Raw genomic sequence first — 20,336 nt, 5'->3', positions numbered from 1 at the left:
GGGGTGCGATCGGAAAGCATCTGAAGCCCTGCATTACCCATCAACTCGAGCCCGGGAGGGAGGTGGGGGGCTGTGGAAGGCGATCGGAAGGCATCACAAGACTGCACCACACATCAAATGTAGCCCAGGGGGTGGGGTTTCCTGATCACTGTGCCTGCGCAGACCTGGGTGTGGTCCATACAGACCTGTGGGTAGAGAGAACAAAGAACCTTGTCCTGCCTGCCTGCCGTTTTAAGCTTTTTGCAAAGGTAAAATTTAAGCATGGGGGCAATACTGACAATGCCATACCTTTTGCAAGCCTTTTGCATGATGGTGCTGCGGAGGAGACAATTGGTTCGACAGCATCGCATGAAGAACCTCAGAGCCCGTAGGGTAATGGGCAGGAGGCCTTACCCATGTCGGGTATATCGAGACAGGCATTTGTACCTGCACCTGAGTGATGCAAACTCTGTCAGAAAGCTGCGTTTCGCAAAGAAGTTGTAACTGATTTCTGTGAGTTGGTAAAAGCAGACCTGTCATCTGGGGATGCGTGTGCCATTTCTCAACATGCAACACATGCCTGCATTCGGCAGGTGATTGCTGCACTATATGCCCGGAGGAATAACTACATAAAGTTCCCCATGACCACTCAAGCAATGCGTCACAGGGCTGTGGGTTTCTCCAGGATTGCTGGCTTCCCAGAGGTGCAGGGCTGCATTGATTGTACCCACATCGCCTTGCGAGCACCTTTTGGAGGATTCCGAGATGTACAGGACCAGATGAGGCTTCCACTCCATTAATGTGCAGCTCGCCCTGGGAGCACCCATGATGCGTTTATCCTACGCGAGAGTGTTATATCTGCCATGTTTCAGCAGCAGCCAGAAGGGCAGAGCTGGCTACTGGAGACAAAGGAGCCTGACCACCTGGCTCGTGATGCCCCTACGCGTAACCCGGACGGAAGCTGACCGGGAATACAACATGTCGTACATTTCGATGCGCAGCATAACAGAGAGGACCATTGGCATTTTCAAGCAGCGTTTCCGATGCCTGGACTATTCCAGAGGCTACTGGCTATACTCCCCTGAGATTGTCGGTCAGTTCACTGTTATGTGCTTCATGCTGCATAACTTAGTCATCATGACGCAGCAGTAGAAGACCCACCTGAGGTGAGAGTGACATGATGATGATGATGATGAGGAAGATGCAGATAAGGAGGATGAGGAAGCCATGCAACTACCTGAACCTGGAGCACCATAGCGGAGGAGGGCGGGCCGTCGTGTCCCTTTAACGATTGCTGGAGCCTTGCGCCAGCAGCTCATCTCTGAACGCTTTGCTGCCTGAAGGCTCAGCGGCAACTATTCCACATGGACCATATTTACTGTTTGGACCTGTTCCGTAATGTTGTGTTGTGTTGTGTTAATGGAACAAATGATGGAAATTATTCTTGTTTATTTCAAAAGTTGTGTTAATAATGGAACTAATAATGGAAATAATCCAGTTATAATTTAAAATATATTTTATTCAAAAGTTTATCAAATATTTGTTTGTACTTAACGTTAATAAACATATTCTTGTATCAAACCTTAAAGTTTTCACTTAAGATCACTTAAAAACTTTAAGATCGCTTATTTAACCTTTAAACTTGTAAATTTACATAACTTACAAAAAACATTTAATTTGAGAACAACAGTTACAACAGTAACAACAATAATAATAACAAAAACAGCAAAGAAAATCTGCACCCATCTCTCCTCCACGTTATTCTAAGTCCGCCCGCTGCGCTTGATCTTGGTCACTCCACCAGCCCTGCCCGCAGGCAATGGCGCAGTGTTTCTCGGGTTGGTACCAAGCTTATTCTTTCGAACATCTCTGGCAATGTGTGCAGTTCTTGATTGGGGCGGGTGGTGAGGGCAGCCGATAATATGGAAGGCCCGGCATCCTGCAAGAAATTTTTGGTCCTTGCGCTGCATTACAATTCTGATTTTTCCAATGATGAAGTTCTCATACAGCACTCGAAGTTCTCACACACACACAACTGGCTCTTTAAAAATGGCCGATCACAGATCGGGAGCTGTACTGCGCATGCTCGCCCATAGGAATCACGTCAAAAACGTCCTTTTTTTTTCTGCGCAGAAGGGGCAGCATCGTTTTTTCGGCGCAGGCACTAGGCTCCACCCCCCCAGACTACAGGACAGGCTGCGCCATGCCAATTTTGAAAATTTGAGCGGGGAAACTTGGCACATTTTATTTTTGGAGTAGTTCTGGCCTAGAAAAAAGGGCGTATATCTGGCAATACGTCAAAAAATGGCTTTGGGCAAAATTGAGCCCATTCATCCCAAAGTAATGGTCTAAAGCAAAGACAGAGGCAATAAACAACTATTATAGATTTTTTTTTAAAAGGTAAGCAGGACACTAAAATAATTGTACCTGGATAGGAAATTGGTTGGAAATCTTTTTTTTTCAAAAAAAAGCTACGAGAGCCAGTATTAAAAGTACAATGACAGAAAATGAAAAAAAAAGGAAGAATATTTTAAAGAACTAAGGGCCCGAACTTGGTGGCCTTACCGCCCACTGTTGCCAAATTTTTGGGCGGTCTCCTCTCGGCGCCAGTTTCCTCCTAGGCAGGAGGGGAGGACCGCTGGGACTTGCCCGCTGACGGCCACTAGCGCGCAAGGCACGCAAGTGTCCTCCCGCTCGCCGAGCTGCCAGTTTGGTCCGGGCAGGAGTCGGCGGCAGCAGGGAGAAGGACTGCTGCGTGAAGGCAGGTCTAACCCCAACAGTAGGTAAGAAGACCTGCACAAAAAGGGTTAGTGAACTTCTTTTATTTATTTTTCTTTTCAGCAATTTATGTGGCTGGGCGTCCCCTGAGGGTGTTCCAGTGGGCTTTTTTTGTGTGTAAATTTTTATTTTTAGCTGTTCCCTCCCCCCATCTCCCTGGGCCTGACTCAAACCTCGGTGGCACTTTGGCGAGGATCACATTTGCCGCTGAGCTTGGGAGCTGCCGCCCAGATTCATGGCGTATGTCGTTTTTTTTGCCGCCGGGCGGTACTGACATATCTTTGAGAGTAATCATCCTGGCAAAGTGCCGCCAGGTCTCTCGGCCAGGCCTTAGCTTTCACCAAGTACGGGACCCAAAAATTTGATAACTTACACTCCATCCGGTGCAAAGGAAATAGCATAGAAATAATTCAAACTCTTCACTAGTGTTCTCTACCAAAGGTATTGTCAATATTGGATCTTATTAGTGCAACAGGCAATAACACTTTTCTAGTATTTACTGTTTGAAAAAGGATGTTTTTTTAATTGCAGTACCTGGGGAGATTATCTACTAGATGTGATTCCTTGGCTTGTATATGATACAATGAAAGAAGATATTGAACTGTCCAGAGGCCTACCTCGGCAATATCTTATGGTAAGGATCTTCTGCAGTGCTGTCTAACTCTCAGAACACCTTGCCTCTCCTGCTCCTCTTGCATTATTTTGCACAACAGGAATACGCCCATTGAGAAGGGCATTCCAGCTGCTTAGTCCTTCTGAACATGGGAATCCAAAAAATTTCAGGTGCACTTGATTAAGTATAGTGCAGATCTCAGTAAGAAAAATTCAAAAAGGAAATTGTGATTAAGCATCCAGATATCTCAGTTACACTGATATCAGCTGACCTTTGGCTCTGCTGTGCTTAAATATTGGGCATAAATCTAAGCGCATTATTTGCCTGAATCCAGGAAACTCGCGTGAGCTGGTTATTTGTATGGAGGGTGTAACTCTGTAAATGAGAGGCAGAGGGCATCGGGAATATATTTTGGAAGCGGCGCAAACGATCGAAGAAATTTGTGCATAGCGATGTTTCAGCGTAAAACTGGTGTAAATCAGTTAACGAGTGGGATTCCTCAGGAAAAACTGGTGTAATAGTGCTCTTACACTGTAGTTACGCTGAAACTGTCCAGGCCAGTTGTAATTGTGATAACATTGAGCTGAATATTGTCAGTTTGGCTCCGTCGTACCGTTCACACCTCTGCATTAGATGGTTGTGGGTTCAAGCTTCACTCCAGGACTTGAGCACGTAATCTGGGCTGATCTAGTGCTGAGGTAGTATGTGTTGTTGGGAGAGCTGTCTTTCAAATGAGATGTTAAACTGAGGCCCCATCTGCCTGTTAAGATAGATGTGAAAGATCCCACAGCAATATTGTGGGGGCAAAGATCCCATAACAACTAGGGTCCATAGTTTAAGAATAAGGGGTCACCCATTTAGAACTGAGATGAGGAGGAATTTCTTCTCTGAGAGGGTTGTAACCCTGTGGAATTCTCTACCCCAGAGAGATGTGGAGGCTGGGTCATTGAATATATTTAAGGTGGAGATAGACACATTTTTGAACGATAAGGGAGTGACGTGTTATGTGGAGCGGGCAGGGAAGTGGAGCTGAGCCCAAATTCAGATCAGCCATGATCTTACTAAATGGCAGAACAGGTTCGATGGGCCAAATGACCTACTCCTGCTCCTATTTCTTATGTTCTTGTGTTCTTAATATTTAAGGAAAAGCAAGGAGTTCTCCCAGTGTCCTGGCTAATGTTCATCCCTCAAGCAAACAAACTGATTGATTGCTCAATTATCTCATTTGCCATTTGTGGGACTTTTTTTTATGTGCTGCCACTCTTCCCTGTAATAATAAGTGTTTACTCTTCTACAACAGTTTAATGCAGAGGTGTGAATGCTACGACGGAGCCAAACTGACAATATTCAGCTCAATGTTATCACAATTAAAGTTATGAATTGACTGAAGTGCTTTGGGACATCCTAAGAATGTGAAAGGAACTATGTAAATATAAGTTTGTTCTTTTCTTCTATGTGTGTTTTATAGCAGATGAGTTCGTCAACCGATTCAGCAAGAAAACTGAGTGAATTCCTACGAGGGTTGGCAGATCAGATAGAGAATGGAAAAGAAACTAGATCATCTGAAATGAAAAAAGATTTTATGTTAAACAGATTACCTCCATATGTCAGCAACACTTCAGATTGTTTAACACAAGGTGAGGTTGAGATCCTATGCTTTCTCGCTAAAACGAGATTAATTTATTTGTAAATGCAACTGAACACCACAAAATCTAAAAACAGCCTTTAATCCTCATTAAATTCCCTGCGATCTGAATGCACCTCAGAACTTTGAATATTGAGAAATGTCATGACTATTGCACCATTGTCAAAAAAGACAAACTTTATGACAGATACATTTTAATGTGAAAATATGTGCAGTTGGGGCTGACTTTGCAGTCGGAGGCTTCTATGCGTAGGCCTGCGTAAAGGCCCACATGTCCCACGGGTGCATGCGGTTTGAAAGCACCCCTGGGATCACGTGGGCTTGCCCAACCAATGAAAGAAGGGAATCTACATTCATGCTTATGGGGATTCCATATGTACAGAAAGCCCATATGAATGGGGATCACATAAAAAATACATCTAGACATCAAATAAATAAATAAAAACGTTACATATTTAAAATTAATTAAAATTGCATTTAATTAAATACTTAAAACAAAAATTTAATTTTTTGAAAAATAAATTTACACGTTTTAACGGGGCTAAAAATAAACTTGCACAACATTTTAATGTATAAATGATTACATTTTTATTTTTATGTTTTTTCAAACTCTTATGCTGGTAAAAGCAGGCCTTGCGTCTACTTTTACCAGCGTAAGAGTTTGAAAAAAGCAGAACTTGCGTCTACTTTTACCAGGCATTAGAATTTCATGGGCATTCGCTTGGCGGAAGTTGGGCAAATAGCATAACTCTCCGCCCGTGGAAGCCCTTTTCCCGGGGATGCGTGCGACTTGACAGATCGCAAGTTCCGGGTATTAGCGCATGTGCAGCGCATGTCTAAACCTGGAACTTGCGCGGCCCCAATGGTCGCGTGCACACCTCATACGCACCCGTAGGGGCCCCAAATTGTGGCCCATACAGTTACAGTATTCACATTGGAATAGGAAATGTGTTAAGATGTTCATAATGAAGGAATATTCTAATCAAAATTATCTAGAAATCTAGAGACACTACAGCTGCCTTAGCTGTATTAAACTCATGAAAATGATGCTTTTAACAAATCTGTGTTGATTGTCTAGTCCAGTGTTGTCCTATACATAGGCCACTAACCACATGTAGCTAATTGGGAATCCAGATGTGACTAATTGAATTTTAGATTCGTAAATAAATGAGTAATAGACATCGTCTATTTACATTTACAACTCTTCTTGTCCCATTACCATCTCCTTTTGCTTTGCACAATCATGCCTTAATCACTCCTGCTTTCCACGGACCTTCCCTTTTGTTTACCTTACCTCCCCCTTTCCCTGCCTCTGCACTTGGTTAAAATCTGTAACATCTCTAACGTTTTCCAGTTCTGACGAAAGGTCATCGACCTGAAACGTTAATTCTGTTTCTCTCTCCACATATGCTGCCTGACCTGCTGAGTATTTCCAGCATTTTCTGTTTTTATTTCAGATTTCCAGCATCCGCAGTATTTTACTTTTGTAATAGACGCCGCCGTTGGGCATATGGTCTCTAATAGTTAACCTTTTTGTGTATTTGTTGGTAAAATTGTAAGACAAAAAGCAGAGTGTTCAAGTGTTTTTTGGTCATTGCGTTTACTTTCTTTGTTACTACTGATTGGTTATCTGCTAAAATAGTGTGTAACACGGGTGAAAACATCAGACTTAATGGAAACGCGTTATATGGAGAGGGGAACTGTGATTGTGGCAGCTCGATCTGATAATACGGATTCTTTTTCCCTCAATCTGTTTCAGCGAATACACTGACACGAACACCCATGTTGCCTTTTCTGTAAAAGACTTTATTGAAGATTCTCCGGCCGGGACTTGTCAAGATAAAGGAACACTCTCAATTAGAGCTTGTTCAACTCCCTCAGGACAAGTCTCGTAACAGTGCGAAACCACAGCAGTTATACATTTTCAAAACAGAACACATTTGATTAACACTTAGTTCATCCAATCACTTTCTGCTTCCCCCAGAATACATCCAATGGCAGGCCGACAGGTCCCCCAGACAGGGTGGGCGCTAATGTTAGTTTGTTTATAGTTTCGCTACGGATTCTTCCCTATTTTATGGCTTGTTATAGCAGTCTTTCGTCTGACTTTGCTTTTCGCGTAACTCGTGTTTGACCACACTCTGAGTAACCTCTTTTTGTGTCGACACTGCAAGTATTGCAGCTTGACATTTCTTTCAGCTATCTTCCCATGATTCTCTTCACCACTTGACACATTCACAACCCCTCTATTCACATTCTCATTCCCCCCTTTTATCATTCCATGATAACCCTGGTGACTATTCCAGGAGTATCGCATTCAGCCGTTCGCGCACTCTTTCCTGATCCTCCTTGTCGAGTAGGTCTTTAGTTTGCTGGATCATAACCCGGGAGCCCAAGGCCACAAGAGGGTTTGCTAACCTTGCTATCATGACTTTACAACAAAGGTTAAAGCAACCAATAATCAAGCAACAGGTAATTATTACTACGATGAGAATAATTGCCCCATGCATTAGATAGGATCCCCAGGATCCACCTAATAGCCAATCGAACCAGCTAGATCCTCCTGCTGGCGTGGATAACTTCTTTACCTCCCTTCTTATGTGATCAGCGAGATTGGTTATGTTTTCTGAACTATCGGGAATGTAAGTGCAACATTCAGATCCTATCGGGGCACATGTCCCCCCTTGCTCAGCTAACAGGTAATCAAGGGCCATTCGGTTTTGTAATGCTACGGTCCGTATTGCTACCATTTCGGCTGTGATGTCCTCCAGAGCTTCAGCAGTATAGTTAGCTATCTGTTCCAATACCCTCTCTAGGTTCTGTACTTCATCCATGGTGCGTCCTATCCCGAATGGGAACATCATGACCCCAAAGAACCTTTCGGCGGGGGTGAGGGCTCGCCTGTGTCGGCTGGAAGCATGTGCTTCCGCCAGGGTACGTGTGTGTGTGCCTCACAAAGGGCACCACATATCCCAAATAGCAGGACCCTGTCCATCGCCTAGGTAACCAGGGATATGCCCTGTGCCCGCACACAAAATACGTGCCGTTATACGCTGCCTTTTTATATATTGTGTTGGGGTCCCAAGACTGGGCCCACAGACCTCCACCTGTTTTATTCGGAAGGTGAGAGAGGATAGTGACTCGTGCACCTGTAATGATGTTGAGGTTGTGTGGGCAATCGCTGTACCCTATGATATGTCCCTTGCTGCTGGTGTCATTTCGGGTTAAACATATGGTCCCGGTTGGCCTCCCGATCCCCGAGGTATTGGTCAGGACTAAGAATGGGGGTTCCTTTTTATGGTCATGGGGTGGTTGGTACCATCCCTGGAACGTTTGACTAATGGGGTACCCAGCACTCTCCCACTCGGTCACGTCCCTGTGGTTGTCCACACGGTAACGGTATGATGCTCCTCCTGCCCTCCGTGATCCCTCTCTTGACCCGCCTTTCATACTTCGTATTTGCATTGGCCCCCCTCCTCTCATGCTAGTCTGGCTCAGAAGCCACTTGATAGTCTCAGTTAGGGTCAGTGGAACGGGCGCAAAGGAATTCCCCCTTTGGAATGTAATAGGGACATGTGAGCACACCCAGCAACTAGAAAAGTTCCCATTTCGCGCATAAACATAAGGCATATACAAAAAGGTGTTTACACGGAGCTCTCACTTCAGTCTCGCTTCCCACGCGCCGCACTTGACGTACACCAATGCTACTATACAGACTGTGGCACACAGACACAGTTTCATCTTATTGCTCTAGGTTAACAATTACTCGAGAACAAAATGTTTCTTGTAGCGTCTCTATGGACAAGGATAAATAGTCCGAATATTTTGCTGATTCAAAGAGTTCGGTTTTCTCGCCTCTCTTCTCAGGTCACCGTCGGTGTAGCTAGTTGTCTATCACTACGGGCAGGGGTTCAAACTGTTCTCCTCGGGACCCACTTGGTTAGTCGGGACGCTCCTAGGCAGGACCTTATTCAGCTATGGAGAAGAGGAAGTCTGGAACAGAAACCGGGGTTAGGAAAGCCAGTAAAATAGGTTCGTTATGGGGTGATAAGTTTACAGTGGTGCAGGTGAACCCAGGCGCTTCTCCCCTCAACCTTAGCTGCAGTGGGGGTAGTAAGTAACACCTGAAAAGGCCCCTCCCATCGTGGCTCTAATCCCTTTCGAATCTATTTCTTAATCAGGACATACTTCCCTGGTGCCATGAGAGACGATTCGGGCAAAACTGGGAAGTCGAGGTGAGCATCTCGAACCTGGTTGTGGGCTATTCGCAGAGCCTGAGTCAGGGCAAGAACGTAGGTGGTCATTTCCTCAGTCATGTGGTGGAATTGGACAGTAGAGGGGACATTCTGATTCCATGGGGTCCTAAGGGGCCTACCATAAATGACCTCGGCGGGGGTCAGTCTAGCCTTACCGGTGGGAGTAGTTCGGATCTGGAATAGGGCTATGGGAAGGAGTTTGAGCCAATTGAGTCCGGTTGATGCTACCAGTTTTGCAAGCTTGGTTTTAAGAGTTTGATTAGCACGTTCAACTAGTCCCGCAGCTTGGGGTCGGTAGGCACAATGCAGCTGCTGGTTAATGCGCATCTGGGAACAGAATTCTTTGTTAACTTGGCCAATAAAGTGAGGGCCATTATCGGAACTCAGTCGAGCTGGGATACCATATCTAGGAACAATTTCCCTCATTAACACCTTAACAACAGTTTGAGCCTTATTGTCCAGGGTAGGATAAGCTTCGATCCATTTGCTAAACACATCTACTATTACTAACCCATATTTGTAACACTGAACTCTTTGCAACTCAATGTCGTCCAACTGCAAGGTCTCAAAGGGACCTTCTGGTAGGGGTGTCTTACCCCAATCACAGGGGACTCCCTTCCCTGGATTATGCTGTTGGCAAACAAGGCAGCGACTACTGAAGTTCTGGGCCAGCGCCTGGAGTCTAGGGTGCCACCAAGTGCCAAAAGCTTGTCACTTGTTGTCCTTGCTCCACAGTGAGTAGCAAAGTGCATACATTCAATAACCCATAGGGCCAACTCGTCAGACATGCACGTCTGTTCCGCGGGAGTGGTCCAGAGTTTAGAAACATTGTCATAAGTACATCCATAATCTTTCCACAACAGTTTATCTTTTTCAGGAGCGTCCTCCTGTGCTTTAATGACATCTTGGATGGTTGGCATTGGTTTTTCCGAGGCTAACTTATCCTTTGCAGGATTTTTAGTTTGACTCATCATTCTGGTTACCACCAGTTGTGGGTTGTGGCGGGGGACCAGGGGGTCCAGGTGCGGGAGGCGCCGTCGGGACCCGAGTCAGTGACCATTCTTCAATTTCGTCATCAGCCTCGGTCAATGCAAAGCCAACCATTTGACTATGTAGTCTGTCGATACCCTTCTCAGAGGTCCCAGTGGAACTCTTAGTACGTTTTTCGTGCGCGCACTCTTTCTTTAAGACATCTAGGGGTTTAACATGTCCTCCCTCCATCAATGAGAGTCCTAATTTAGTGGCGTTTTACTGCCAACTTGACAGAAGGAAGTGATTCATCCGAATAATTCCACACCTGCGTTTCTAACTTTAAAATGTAATTCAATAAGGTTCTCACTCTTAAACTTCCCACATACAGGACAACACTACGAAGGGTTAAAAAAACTTTCACTCTGTTTGAAAAAGTGGGTGGAGCTAAAACAAACCAACAACTCCCCGGTTTCCCAAACAGGCTTTCATTCTGCAGTCAAAATCACACAAGTACTTCTCATTCAAAACAGACGTTCACAAAAGCCTCTCTTCTTTCCTATTAATTGTTTTGGCCGGCTCTATTTTTGGATCCATATGTCACTTAAGATAGTCACTATCAGCTTTTTTTTATGGCATTACATAGTTACGCAAGTTACAACCTTTTAGTTTTTGACAATAGTGTCTCCATGTGGCCATTAAGCATTTATCCCTTTTTCTTTGTCCCTTTTCCCAAATTAATTCTTGTGCTCTTTTTGCCACCTCTACACTCTTAGTGCCTCCTAGGGGCCATTGGTCATCTCCTAATAATCTCCTAATAATTTGTTAGATAACAGTCTAAATTGTTCAGCCCTTTTCCGGAAATTCTTCACAAAATTTCTGCAGCGGACTACCCGCATCCGTAGTTTTATCTAAATGATTACCCATCCTCGCGTCGCCCCGCGTATGATCAATGTCCTAATTAATCCAGATTGTCCCCGCGTCGCCCTGCGGTGGAATAGGTTACCTTATCCAGAGTCTAGGCGGACCAAGTGATATACAAGATCGACGCCGAACCTGGCATAAGTACAATTTTAAGTTTATACAATCCCGCGTCGCCCCGCGATTTAGTTTTACACAATTTCCCTTTCCCTCCGCGTCACCCCGCGGTGTTCCTATTCGCGTTGCCCCGCGATAATCCTTACTCAATCCCGCATCGCCCCGCGGTAATCCTTACTTAATAATCCTGACTTGATCCCGCGTCGCCCCGCGGTATAATTCCCCTCGCGTCACCGCGCGATTAAAGAAAGTAGTCCTCGCATTGCCCCGCGATAATCCGTTTAAGTCCAATCAGTGCCTAGACGGGCCAAGTGATATACAAGGTCGACGTCGTGCCTGACTTGGACACTTATTTCCTAAGTTTAGAAGGTGTTCGCCAGATTGACCTGGATCTCGTTCAGACGCTACCTGAGACCCAGCGAGTGGCCAAACTTTCCTCAGACTTTTGGACTGGAGGAAACCGAAGTGGTATTTAAAGTGTACTCACTCCAGTGGCCACTTTCCTCCCGTCTCGTCCGAGGCTAGTTCGGCTCTTAATTCGCAAGCTTTCGGCAGTCGTCCGTTGAGATCCCACTTCTGACACCAAATGTTAATACGGATTCTTTTTCCCTCAATCTGTTTCAGCGAACACCCATGTTGCCTTTTCTGTAAAAGACCTTTATTGAAGATTCTCCGGCCGGGACGTGTCAAGATAAAGGAACACTCTCAATTAGAGCTTGTTCAACTCCCTCAGGACAAGTCTCGTAAAAGCGCGAAACCACAGCAGTTATACATTTTCAAAACAGAACACATTTGATTAACACTTAGTTCATCCAATCACTTTCAGCTTCCCCCAGAATACATCCAATGGCAGGCCGACAGGTCCCCCAGACAGGGCGGGCGCTAATGTTAGTTTGTTTATAGTTTCGCTACGGATTCTTCCCTATTTTATGGCTTGTTATAGCAGTCTTTCGTCTGACTCATGTCTGACTTTGCTTTTCACGTAACTCGTGATTGACCACACTCTTTTTGTGTCAACACTGCAAGTATTGCAGCTTGACATTTCTTTCAGCTATCTTCCCATGATTCTCTTCACCACTTGACACATTCACAACTCCTCTATTCACATTCTCAGATCAATTGTAATAACCATTCCAGGCCAGCTTGCAGAAAGCAAGCCCAACCACTAATGACCAGTTTCAACAGGGATTATAGCAAAGAGAATGCAGCTTCCATCCATGTTCTGGATGAAGAGTAGGGGTGGGTATTGTATGCGAGTCAACATTCTCAGCAATCACTCTGATGAAGTCAAAGTACTGCTCACAACTTGAAGTTTTTCAAGGCCAAAAAACTTAGATGCTTCAATACAATGTGCTGTGTGATAAATACATGACAGAATTCCAAACTTTGGTGGAAGAGAAAGACTGCAAACCTTTGCACTGAATGGTGGTAGATGTTTGTTAAGTAAATATACATATGAAGTACATTTACCTGCACTCTGTATTGTGTGTAAGGCTAAAACGGTATCTCCTGTAGCTAGTCAGCAATTTCTATCAGACATCACTGCTCTAGTCCAACAATTCAATTCCTAATTTTACTGAGGATTGCGAAATTGTCTGCAGAAACCTCTGCTATATTTTCTAATTTCTTTAAACAGTTTAGGACCAGTACTGTTGGGGACAAGTAACGTATTCACTTTTAGTTCTGTTTTTTTTCAGAACCAATTCCATTTCTACAGTTAACAATTGTTCCATGTTGTCCTCTAATACACCTCACTTCCACCATCATTTGTAAAAACTGATGCAAAATATTCATTTAATATCTCTGCCATGCTTTTAATCCTTCACAGTTAGACTCTATTTATCTCTGCATGGTCCTACCGTCTCTAAATATTCTTTTTTTATACCCAGCCTCTGACCTGCTCTAGTAGCTACGGCATTTATATGGCTGGTCCAGTTGAGTTTCTGTTCCATCGTGACCCCCAGGATGTTGATGGTGGGAGATTCAGTGATGATAATGCCATTGAATATCAATGGGAGGTGGTTAGGTTCACTCTTGTTGGAGATGATAGTCAGAGTAGGAATCGCAGGATAGCACAGATGAATACGTGGCTTGAGCAGTGGTGCAGCAGGGAGAGATTCAAAATCCTGGGGCATTGGAACCGGTTCTGGGGGAGGTGGGACCAGTACAAACCGGACGGTCTGCACCTGGGCAGGACCGGAACCAATGTCCTAGGGGGAGTGTTTGCTAGTGCTGTTGGGGAGGAGTTAAACTAATATGGCAGGGGGATGGGAACCAATGCAGGGAGACAGAGGGAAACAAAAAGGAGGCAAAAGCAAAAGACAGAAAGGAGATGAGGAAAAGTGGAGGGCAGAGAAACCCAAGGCAAAGAACAAAAAGGGCCATTGTACAGCAAAATTCTAAAAGGTCAAAGCGTGTTAAAAAAACAAGCCTGAAGGCTTTGTGTCTTAATGCAAGGAGTATCCGCAATAAGGTGGATGAATTAACTGTGCAAATAGATGTTAACAAATACGATGTGATTGGGATTACGGAGACGTGGCTCCAGGATGATCGGGGCTGGGAACTCAACATCCAGGGGTATTCAACATTCAGGAAAGATAGAATAAAAGGAAAAGGAGGTGGGGTAGCATTGCTGGTTAAGGAGGAAATTAAGGCAATAGTTCGGAAGGACATTAGCTTGGATGATGTGGAATCTATATGGGTAGAGCTGCAGAACACCAAAGGGCAAAAAACGTTAGTGGGAGTTGTGTACAGACCTCCAAACAGTAGTAGTGATGTTGGGGAGGGCATCAAACATGAAATTAGGGGTGTGTGCAATAAAGGTGCAGCAGTTATAATGGGTGACGTTAATATGCACATAGATTGGGCTAACCAAACTGGAAGCAATACGGTGGAGGAGGATTTCCTGGAGTGCATAAGGGATGGTTTTTTAGACCAATATGTCGAGGAACCAACTAGGGGGGAGGCCATCTTAGACTTGGTGTTGTGTAATGAGAGAGGATTAATGAGCAATCTTGTTGTGCGAGGCCCCTTGGGGAAGAGTGACCATAATATGGTGGAATTCTGCATTAGGATGGAGAATGAAACAGTTAATTCAGAGATCATGGTCCAGAACTTAAAGAAGGGTAACTTTGAAGGTATGAGGCGTGAATTGGCTAGGATAGATTGGCGAATGATACTGAAGGGGTTGACTGTGGATGGGCAATGGCAGACATTTAGAGACCGCATGGGTGAACTACAACAATTGTACATTCCTGTCTGGCGTAAAAATAAAAAAGGGAAGGTGGCTCAACCATGGCTATCAAGGGAAATCAGGGACAGTATTAAAGCCAAGGAAGTGGCATACAAATTGGCCAGAAATAGCAGCGAACCCGGGGACTGGGAGAAATTTAGAACTCAGCAGAGGAGGACAAAGGGTTTGATTAGGGCAGGGAAAATGGAGTACGAGAAGAAGCTTGCAGGGAACATTAAGACGGATTGCAAAAGTTTCTATAGATATGTAAAGAGAAAAAGGTTAGTAAAGACAAACGTAGGTCCCCTGCGGTCAGAATCAGGGGAAGTCATAACGGGGAAGAAATGGCGGACCAATTGAACAAGTACTTTGGTTCGGTATTCACTAAGGAGGACACAAACAACCTTCCGGATATAAAAGGGGTCGGAGGGTCTAGTAAGGAGGAGGAACTGAGGGAAATCCTTATTAGTCGGGAAATTGTGTTGGGGAAATTGATGGGATTGAAGGCCGATAAATCCCCAGGGCCTGATGGACTGCATCCCAGAGTACTTAAGGAGGTGGCCTTGGAAATAGTGGATGCAATGACAGTCATTTTCCAACATTCCATAGACTCGGGATCAGTTCCTATGGAGTGGAGGGTAGCCAATGTAACCCCACTTTTAAAAAAAGGAGGGAGAGAGATAACAGGGAATTATAGACCAGTCAGTCTGACATCGGTAGTGGGTAAAATGATGGAATCAATTATTAAGGATGTCATAGCAGTGCATTTGGAAAGAGGTGATATGATAGGTCCAAGTCAGCATGGATTTGTGAAAGGGAAATCATGCTTGACAAATCTTCTGAAATTTTTTGAGGATGTTTCCAGTAGAGTGGACAAGGGAGAACCAGTTGATGTGGTATATTTGGACTTTCAGAAAGCTTTCGACAAGGGACCACACATGAGATTAATGTGCAAAGTTAAAGCACATGGGATTGGGGGTAGTGTGCTGACATGGATTGAGAACTGGTTGTCAGACAGGAAGCAAAGAGTAGGAGTAAATGGGGATTTTTCAGAATGGCAGGCAGTGACAAGTGGGGTACCACAAGGTTCTGTGCTGGGCCCCAGCTGTTTACACTGTACATTAATGATTTAGACGAGGGGATTAAATGTAGTATCTCCAAATTTGCGGATGACACTAAGTTGGGTGGCAGTGTGAGCTGCGAGGAGGATGCTATGAGGCTGCAGAGCGACTTGGATAGGTTAGGTGAGTGGGCAAATGCATGGCAGATGAAGTATGATGTGGATAAATGTGAGGTTATCCACTTTGGTGGTAAAAACAGAGAGACAGACTATTATCTGAATGATGACAGATTAGGAAAAGGGGAGGTGCAAAGAGACCTGGGTGTCATGGTACATCAGTCATTGAAGGTTGGCATGCAGGTACAGCAGGCGGTTAAGAAAGCAAATGGCATGTTGGCCTTCATAGCGAGGGGATTTGAGTACAGGGGCAGGGAGGTGTTGCTACAGTTGTACAGGGCCTTGGTGAGGCCACACCTGGAGTATTGTGTACAGTTTTGGTCTCCTAACCTGAGGAAGGACATTCTTGCTATTGAGGGAGTGCAGCGAAGTTTCACCAGACTGATTCCTGGGATGGCGGGACTGACCTATCAAGAAAGACTGGATCAACTGGGCTTGTATTCACTGGAGTTCAGAAGAATGAGAGTTGACCTCATAGAAACGTTTAAAATTCTGATGGGTTCAGACAGGTTAGATGCAGGAAGAATGTTCCCAATGTTGGGGAAGTCCAGAACCAGGGGACACAGTCTAAGGATAAGGGGTAAGCCATTTAGGACCGAGATGAGGAGGAATTTCTTCACCCAGAGAGTGGTGAACCTGTGGAATTCTCTACCACAGAAAGTTGTTGAGGCCAATTCACTAAATATATTCAAAAAGGAGTTAGATGAAGTCCTTACTACTAGGGGGATCAAGGGGTATGGTAAGAAAGCAGGAATGGGGTACTGAAGTTGCATGTTCAGCCATGAACTCATTGAATGGCGGTGCAGGCTAGAAGGGCCGAATGGCCTACTCCTGCACCTATTTTCTATGTTTCTATGGTCTTTGCCTGGCACTTCTGGCGTGAATATTACTTGCCACTTATCAGCGCAAGCCTGGATGGGTCCAGGTCTTGCCACATGCAGGTATGAGCTGCTTCAGTATCTGAGGAATTGCGAATGGAGATTAACTCAACAACGAACAGTCCCATCTCTGTCCTTATGGTGGAAGGAAGACATTTATGAAGCAGCTGAAGCTGATTAGGCCTAGAATGCTGCCCTGAGGAACTCCTGCAGCGATGTCGGGTGAGATGATTGGCTTCCAACAACCGCAACCTTTTTCCTTTGTGCCAGTTATGACTCTCGCCACTGGAGCGTTTCCCCCCCGATACCATTGACTTCATCTTTGCTAGGGCTTCTTGGTGTCACACTTGGTTGAATGATATGTTGATCATTCTTTATCATATGCCTCCCTCTAAAATTTCAGTTTTGTTTTAATCTCTATTTACCCATGGAACTTGGATCTTGAAGCCCACCTTTTCACCACACAGTATTTGATAAAGTTCCTCACAAAAGGCTATTGCTTATGCTCAAACCTATAAGAATTCTGGGTAAATTTTGGGTATGGATAATGAATTGTCTGACGGTTTGAAAACTATGGGTATTCTTTCGAGTAGTTCTGTTGGTGTGGGGTGGAGATCTGAGTCAGGCATCCTTTGGATGGATGTTGGGACCACTATTGTTTCTATTTTAGATCAGTGACTTGTACTCCGAAACCGAAAGCAAATCATTAAAATTTGTAGTGTTGCTTAACTAATAGAGACAGTGGAATCAGAGGAGGCAGCTCGAAAATTACAGAATGAGCAGGACAAATTATGTAAGTGAGCAGACAATTTTAATACAGACAACTATAATGTACCATAAATAGCAAGGAAAAATGTGAAAATAATGGTGTTGAAAAAGCCAAGGATGAATTTGGAAAAGACATAGAAGTCTTAGTAGAAGGGGTTGACTTATGAAGATAGGTTGAGTAGGTTGGGACTATACTCGTTGGAGTTCAGAAGAATGAGAGGTAAGTGATCTTATTGAAACATATAAGATAATGAGGGGGCTTGACAAGGTGGATGCAGAGAGGATATTGCCACTCGGAGGGGAAACTAAAACTAGGGGGTATAGTCTCAGAATTACAGGCTGCCCATTTAAAACTGAGATGAGGAGGAATTTCTTCTCTAAGGTATGCAAATCTGTAGAATTTTCTGCCCGAGAGCTGTGGAGGCTGGGTCATTGAATATATTTAAGGCGGAGATAGACAGACTTTTGAACGATAAGGGAATAAAGGATTATGGGGAGCGGGCAGGGAAGTGAAGCTGAATCCATGATCAGATCAACCATGATCTTATTAAATGGCGGAGCAGGCTCGAGGGGCTGAATGGCCTACTCCTGCTTCTATTTCTTATGTTCTTATGCTCAACATGTCGTATCAATGCATAGCAGCAATCAATAAAGGCAACACAGAATGTTGGACTACATATCTAAAACTGTAGAATGTAAGTCAGCCTGCATAGTATTCTGGTCAGAGCACATCTTCAATACTATGTCCAGTTGTGGTCACCAAGACATTGGAGCTATCACAGAGAAGAGTGACGAAGCTGATCCCTAGTGTTAGAGGTCAGTTATAGGAGATACTGGAGGAGTGTGGGCTCTTCAAACCTCAAAAGGTGTATGAAAAGGTTACAAAGGTGTATGAAATAGTTAACAATATGTAAAAGGTAAATCCAGAAAATTACTTTAAATTAAATCTCAAGGGGCCGAAATTGCCCTCAATGGGAAATTGGAGAGGGTACTTCGATTTATCTGGAAATTTACCGCCCGGTGAGAGTCAAAGGGAAGAACCGGAAAATTCGGCTCTCTAACTCGGTCACCGCCTCCCAGTGCTTTGGGGTGCTGTTTGAGGCGATGTAGGAGCGGGGCGGTGTCCATGTCAACGTGACGCGGATGTGCCACATCGCGCAGAGGCGTCTCAATATCCCTCCCCCTCACTTAAAGGGGAGGGAAGCTGCATGGCCGATGTGGAGCCCACTGGGCCACCAGGGAGGGGTTCGGCCAGGCTGCCTGTTAGCGGCCCGGCCGAGATCAGTGGCCATTATTGTTGAGCCGACTCGAGAGTCAGCTGACAATTAACAGTTTCTTGCCTAGTGAAGCTGACAGGCACTGACCGACGGTGGCTGCACTCCCACAAGCCAATTTGCCCCGCGGGGCAGAAAAGGGGTCGCTGCCAGGCGGGTCGGAAACCCGTTCAATCTGCCCCCGACTCGGGGGCAATTGCGGATGGGTCGGCCCTGCCACCTGTCCCTGGGCGAAAAGGCCTTACCACCTCTTGGAGATGGTAACGGTCCTTAAAGAAGGGGACAATTCCCCCCCGCACCCCCCCCCCCCCCCCCCCAAGTAGGACAAAGTTCAAATTAGCAAAAAGGGAAATTTAGGACTGATGCCAGCAAATTCTTCACACAAAGAGTAGTGGATGCAAAAACTATGGAATCATATAAGAGACAATTGGATCCTGTAATGAGGAGACTTTAGATGAATGAACAAAGATCGACTAAGTGGCCTTCCTCATCCTTAATTGTTTTATAGTCTTAAGAAAAACAATTAAATCTACCGCCATAAAACAAGGTTCCAACCTGTAAATATAAAGTTTCAGTGCAGTGTCTGCCTATATTTTTGAGTTCATTTAAGCTTCCTCTTCCAATGGCACAAACTCCAGTTGTGTTGCCCCATCCTGAAACACAAACACAGAAATTAAGAATATCTATAAAGAACATTGTGTTTAAATTGTTAAATTACACTTTTTTGCCTTAATAAAATATATGTGCAAAATATTTCAACTGATTGTCAGATTTTTATATCTCATGCTGCTTCAGTGATCTTGACTGTGTCATCAGTCTGCTGATTAGACATTCTTTGAGTTCAGATATTTACTGTGTGTGCATGCTAACTGGTTTTACTTTCTTCTCCAGCTGGAAAACTGCCCAAACTCGATGATCAGATCAAATTAAGATTTAAAGACCATACCATGATTTTGGTAGAACATGATCAAGAAAGGACGGTTAGTATAGACAATAACCAAGAAATCTAATTGTTTTAGCAGTCTGCTTTTTAGATTGAGTTTGAATACTGACATTATTACAGATCTCCAGGTGTACATTCTAGTACAAAAAGAAATACCAGTAGGACTCTTAATATCACCCAGAAGCCAGTGAAATTAGCTTGGCTAATATTTTATCTTTGGGAATTAATTTTATAAAGTGCAACATGATCTATTTCAGTAGCGGAGAAAAACTGTTGCTTATTATAACTAATATAAAAATGAATGCAAAGGATACAATAGTGTGCTTTGATGGATATTGGTTATGGGATTTGTTATGCCTGTTTGAAAACACCTCACTTATTTGTGTGTCATATAATTTTGTTATAAACTCATTCGGTATCTGCTCTTGTCATAGACTGAATTAAAGCTATTGTTTTGTGAGTGTTATCAAATGGTATCTTAAATTAAAAATGGTTTTCTATAGTTTTAATTTAAAAAAAAAAAATGCTTAAACAAACTATTTGTATGTATTTCTACAATAACTTAAAAATGAACGTTCACAGCTTGATTCATTTATTGATTTTTTAATAATTCATTCCTGGGATGTGGGCGTCACTGGCAAAGCTAGCATTTATTGCTCTTGAGAAGGTGGTGGTGAGCCGCCTTCTTGAACCACTGCATTCCTTGTGGTGTAGGTCCTCCACGTC

General features: G+C 44.2%; 1 protein-coding gene across 9 annotated transcripts in view; it reads left to right on the top strand.

Annotated features, from left to right (window-relative positions):
• Positions 1 to 20,336, top strand: part of riox2 (ribosomal oxygenase 2) — an 84,099-nt gene that overhangs the window by 24,826 nt on the left and 38,937 nt on the right. For 8 of the 9 annotated variants that reach the window (XM_070893399.1, XM_070893400.1, XM_070893393.1 and 5 more), the window contains 3 exons: positions 3,289 to 3,391; positions 4,839 to 5,007; positions 19,559 to 19,647. In XM_070893399.1, the coding sequence (XP_070749500.1) occupies positions 3,289 to 3,391; positions 4,839 to 5,007; positions 19,559 to 19,647 (361 nt within the window). The remainder of the gene's footprint in view (positions 1 to 3,288; positions 3,392 to 4,838; positions 5,008 to 19,558; positions 19,648 to 20,336) is intronic. The other variant, XM_070893402.1, reaches the window with a different exon arrangement.

The sequence above is a fragment of the Pristiophorus japonicus genome, chromosome 11 (genome assembly GCF_044704955.1).
Source record: "Pristiophorus japonicus isolate sPriJap1 chromosome 11, sPriJap1.hap1, whole genome shotgun sequence".
NCBI lineage: Eukaryota > Metazoa > Chordata > Chondrichthyes > Pristiophoridae > Pristiophorus > Pristiophorus japonicus.
This window is presented reverse-complemented; position numbering and strand designations above follow the sequence as displayed.